General features: G+C 27.1%; 1 protein-coding gene across 2 annotated transcripts in view; it reads right to left on the minus strand.

Annotated features, from left to right (window-relative positions):
• LOC135924697 (ribonuclease 3-like) overlaps nt 1–1,172 on the minus strand; it is a 49,415-nt gene extending 48,243 nt beyond the window's left edge. The window contains exons 1-3 of one of the 2 annotated variants that reach the window (XM_065459792.1): nt 1,029–1,172; nt 889–958; nt 787–845 (exon numbers count right to left, since the gene is read on the minus strand). In XM_065459792.1, the coding sequence (XP_065315864.1) occupies nt 787–845; nt 889–958; nt 1,029–1,169 (270 nt within the window). In that variant the 5' untranslated portion in view covers nt 1,170–1,172. The remainder of the gene's footprint in view (nt 1–786; nt 846–888; nt 959–1,028) is intronic. The other variant, XM_065459793.1, reaches the window with a different exon arrangement.
• Between the last annotated feature and the right edge of the window lie 4,828 nt (nt 1,173–6,000).

Below are 6,000 nucleotides of genomic sequence, written 5' to 3' on the forward strand. Positions count from 1 at the left end.
TTAGATTTATTTAAACTAGTAGGTGTTGGTCAATATATTCCTCTCCCATTATCACTTTCACATTTTTTTACTATGCTCCTATCAATCTCCTTACTAACAAATAATCCACCACACTTCTAGCATTACCTTTGTAAGTCACCAGCTTCTCAGATTCTCTTTCTTAAACATTGTATTACAAATAATCATATCCATAGCATCATCAAAATCCAAAATTCCTCCCCTATGGATTTCTCATGCCATAATAAATCCTCCATGTATTCCCTCAAAACTCCCACTATTCCAACCCTATTTATTATTATTTAACATTATAAATAATTTTATAATAATAGTTGATCAATTTTAAAAAAAATTATGTGTTATCTATATACAATCTACAAAAATGAGCAGCATGCAAGTATGATTTGAATAATCATTGGCCTTTCTAGAGGGGACAAAAATGATGGAGCCCAGCCTGTGGCCAGCAGTCTACAGCTCTGTTTATATATAAAAGTAAAAATATATGGAAGTGACAGTGTCACAATTGTTATCAGCAAGGGAATATCCAAATAAATTGTCTTGAAATAGACAATTTTATTTATGAGTGGACCTGGCTAGAACTATTTTGAATATTTAAAAACAGATTAAATAGGCCAAAAAATTTATTTAACTTTTAAATTTTTTATACTTTAACATATGTTATTCATTTGTTACAGGAATTCAATTTTAACACCATGTTTCATGACTATTATGAAAATTAAAAAGATAAACTCTATTTATAAAGAAAATCTTAAAAAATTAGTACAATACCTTTCCTTTTATATTGTGGTGCAATTTTTGAATTGTTGGGCAAGCATTTACATTTTTCACTTAATATATATATAATAGATATATTATTTAATTAGTATTTACAAAAATGTGATAGTAACTTTTGCGAAAAGTTTTCATGAAGTTTTAAAAGATTTTCATTCCCAGACAAGACCTATGATAAAATTAATATCGATTTTTGGAAATATTAATATAAAATAAATTTTATCTCTATTAATACATACATTTTCATCTTTTTTTGCATAAAAATATTTTGATGCCATCCATGTGGTCAAGATCTTATTCTCAATTGAGTCCGAAATATCATAATTCTTAACAGAATAATAGTCTTGAAATTTTTTGTCTAAAATATTTTCGTTTATCATAAAAATGAATGAAAGTTTAAATTATTAAAATATAAATACAGATGCTAAACCATGACCTAAACAAATATTTAACATTCAAGGGCGTACCGACCACAATAGCGTTATTGAAAGAGGGGGAGGTTTAGGGGCTCAAGTCCACTGTAAAGTTTATCCTTAAATTAAGGTAATTTTGTGTAATGTTAGCTAAAAAAAGAAGATAATTTTAATAATGTTAGCTAATAAAAAAGGTAATCTTGAAAATTTTTTTATAAGCATTTAAAATATATTTAAAAGCTAAAAATTTTGGTTTAAAAAGACCTTGACTTTCCCTAAAGACTTAAAGTAATCAGCTAAAATATTTTTTTATACGTTTTTATTTGATACTCATATCAAGATATAATATTTATAACATTTTTTCCCACCTCATGATTTAGTCCCGTTGATCTAATATGATGTTTATTCAGTTAAGAAACCTTTTCTATGTTATTAATCTCTTAAGCCACATATTACCTAAACTTAATTAGATATAAATTAGAGATAAACACTTCGACTAATTTAATTAAAATGAAAATAATATTTAGAATTACAAAAAATCTCGGGTAAAGATATATGGTGTTAGTTCACTTGCTAAACAACGACCAAAATTTAGTAAAACGGAATAAGGTCCGTTTTTTTAAATATATATTAACGGAATCGCCATCCAGCCCGATCTACAATATATCATCCCTCAAGGATGGAACCATTGTTGGATTTAGAAAAAAACATGACCCTTGATAGATTCGAACCCAGAGCTATCGGATTGTGATACATCTGAACCAACTAGACATAGACGCTACTCAAAAACATCAATTAATTCTTATATAAGGATAAAATTACAACACTATCTAATATTTTAATAAAACACAAAAATTTAATTTATTCAATGCTATGCATCATTACCCATTACACATATATAATTTAATTATTCGATTTAAAAAAATAATTCCTGGTTCTTATTATTTTAAAACCTAAGTAAAGATAAAATATATATTAGTAAAATAATCTATATTTTTAAATATGACTGTCTTTGCTTTTGACATTTAAATCCAAATAATTTCCAAATAAAATATGGCCACTAATGTTTTTGAAGCTATATATTAATATTATTAGCAGTCAAGCGCAACGTTACTATCCTAAATATTTTCAAACATCAATTTTCTTAGAAAAATGGTCTCCTTTAAGATGATATTTAATTTATCTGTAATCAGAGTTGTACAAAAGATCTTCTTTGAAGATTTTTGAGCGAGATCTAGCTCAAAAATTTGAGCACGATCTTAGATCGTAAAATTTGAAGATCTTTTATTTTTTAAAAATTTTGTGTAACGATCTTCAAAGATCTTCATGATATTTATTTTTTTACCCCTTTATTAAAAGCCCAGATGTTTTTCAATTTTCATCAAGGCAGGAGGAGAGGTATAAAACATAAAAGAAATATTATATTAATAAAATTGAAAAACATCTGGGCTTTTAATAAAGGGGTAAAAAAATAAATATCATTCTTTGAAGATCGTTACACAAAATTTTTAAAAAATAAAAGATCTTTTTATTTTGAGCAAATGTACAACTCTGTCTGTAATTAATAAAAGAAAAAGATGGCGGGTTAATGAACAGAATAAACGTTCCAGAGATCGTGAAGCCCAAAAATCTGCCAATCATACAAAATAAAATTAGTCATCTATATATAAACTAAAAATGCATATATATTCTTATACTTTCTTACATATTAGATTATATCTATTTTAGCTTATGAGGATATTCCCACTATTTCTAGAGAGTTGAACCTAACTGACTCCTCTGCAGGTTCAATGCATTATTATTTTTTAAATTTTAAATTTGTTTTTATATTAGGAAACAGACCCTGTCTTAACCACTCTTAATGATTGTACAAATTTTGATTTATCTGTCATCGTCAAACAAAGAAAGTGGCAAGTTAATCAACAAAATAAACGTTCCAGAGATCGTGAAACTCAACAAAATCTACCAAAAATATAAAATAAAGTTTGTCATCTATATATATATATATTAAAATGCATAAATGTTCTTTCTTACATTTTAGATTATATCTATTTAATTACTGAAGATATTTACACTATTTCTAAAAAGTTAAATCTAATATTGACTCCTCTGCAGGTTTAATGCATTAATATTTTTTTAATTTTTCTTATGTTTTATTTTAGAAAATAGACCCTGTCTTAACCTCTCTTGATGATTATACAGATTTTGATTTATCCATCATTAATAAAAGAAAAATATGATTCTGATCCTAATTTTTTTTTAAATACTCCTTTTTGTTCCTAAAAGACGATACGGGGTTTTATATTTTTATTATTATTTAAATGGGATTTTGCATCCAAAAAAATAATACATAGTACGATATTTTTATTATTTAAATATTATTCTTTATCTATTCACAAGGATCCTAATTTTTTGAAGTTTGCCAATTAGTCTCTCTTAATAATATTTTATTTTATTCATGTTGATTATTTTGTAAAATTAATGGTTCACTATTTTTATTATATAAATCGGATCGAAAGAAAATTCATAGTATGATTTAATTGAAATTATATATCTTAAGGATTCTACATTTTCTAAAGGTTACCCATATTGGTATCACCCAGCGTCTACGTGACAGGATTTTCACTGGATGCAAACCCCCTTCAAAAACCTTTGCCTACCCCCCCCCTAAAAATCCCCGCCGTCGCGGCGGTGTCTCTTTATAATTATTTTCACCTATTTATTTATTGATACTCTTTTCAAAGAATTTATAAAGGATAACTTAAATTAATCTTTCTCTACTACCAACTATCGATATTTTATGAATATAAAGAATTTATTTTTTAGATAATAAATTCAATTAAAATCTCCATTATTTACAATGAATTTATTATTATGGCATTATGAGCTTGCTGAAATATCTAAACCATTTGGGAAACAATATGTATGATTGTTTGCAATATATTGATTTGGTCGAATTGTATTATAATAATACTATAATAAAAGTATTAATTTTTACAACTATAAATTTTGTCCTATTTAATCTCAAAATTTAATAGATAACCCCCCAAAAAATTTATCTTACCCCCATTAAAGCAGCTTACCCCATACCCCCTCAAAAAAAATAGGATGCAAACTGTTCTTACCCCTCCCACTCATGTACACGCTGGTATCACCGCACAATATTCCCCTCTATTTTATTTTGCACGAATCACAAAAGGATGGTTGGCATGCTATATTTATCATTTAAATAATTTTATATATCTAATCTTAAAATCCTACCTTATAAAAATAATATGAGAATTGGTTCTCCAAATAATATTCGTATTTATTCGCAATATACTTATACTATTTTTAATAATTTTAATAAATATTTATTAATTTTTATTTATCATTTTACTGCTCAATAAATAAACTATTGATAATACACACATTTATATTATGGCTATACATTAATTTTTTTTAAATTTACCCTACCCAATGCCTAGGGGAGACGAGGGCTAAGCGCGCAAGGGACTTGTCGGTTCAAAAGATTTTATTTTAAAACCAGTAAAGATTAAAAATTGAAATTTTATTCTAAAATAGAATTCTATAATATCCATATTTGGCGATGAAAATAATTTATAATATTTAGCTATTTAAATTTTTATCTGTTATGACATGTTTTTGACGTGAAAATTACAATATTTTCACTTAATATCATTAGGTTGTATTCAAAATTTAAAAGTTTAAACATGACAAAATGGACATTATATGAAAGTTAAATATCTATTTTTATATATTTTATAAATGTAATATATAAAATAATCATTATTATATAAATTTATTAATGTGTTTGAAATGTATCAAAATAATTTATTGTGAACTCAATTAAATATGATTAGATATATACATATGTTTTTCTATTTTTATAAATTGTAATAAATTGTAGCTTTAAGCAAATATAAAAAATCAATTTATTTAAATACATTACAGTTCTCCCCACTATAAATTCAATTCATCATAATAACGTAATGGGGGTTTCGAAACTCTTTTTTCTAGAGTTGTTTTTTTATTATGTTCTGCATTGTCCAAATCCTCAGTCATTGTTATGGGTATTTTCTTAGTTTGTACATGAGCATCCCTCAGTTGGTCGGCATGCTTGTTTTTTACAATACCCTCAGACTCAACATCATACAATATTATTCCGTTGAACCCCTCTTCCTTCATGCCAACCCGCAGTCCTTTCCTTTTTTACCCAAACCTTTTACTTATCTTAAATTCACGGGGCTCAACGTTCCAATCATTATAATTTTTTTGTTTCCATAACGCGTTTTCAGCTCTCGTAGATAATTTCCATTGATCTAACGTCGTCCTGAGCGGCCTTCCAAACATCATTTCGGCAGGGGATTTACCGGTAGTTACGTTTGGAGTATTTTGGTGTGTAATTAAAACATTCTGTAAATTTAACTGGTCCGGAGTCCCACTTCTCCTTCCAGTATAGAAACGCGTCTTTGTTATGTATATAACGCTCAGCCAAACCATTCGATTTGGGCCTATAAGGGGCCGATCTAAAATGTTTTATATTATTTTTAAAAAGAAACGTTTTGAATTCAGATCCAGTAAACTAAGTACCGTTATCTGATACAATGTAACGAGGTAAACCAAATCTAGCGAAATAATTACGCAGATTATTTATTACACTCGTCGAATTAATATGTGTTAAAATTGCAACTTCAACCCATTTGGTGAAAGCTTCTACGCAAATTAACCAGTACTTTCCAGACACGGGGCCTGTCAAATCAATGTGTATTCTTTCCCAAGGTCGGGTAGGAATATT

This window comes from Gordionus sp. m RMFG-2023, chromosome 2 (genome assembly GCF_954871325.1).
Source record: "Gordionus sp. m RMFG-2023 chromosome 2, tfGorSpeb1-WG-v2, whole genome shotgun sequence".
NCBI lineage: Eukaryota > Metazoa > Nematomorpha > Gordioida > Chordodea > Parachordodidae > Gordionus > Gordionus sp. m RMFG-2023.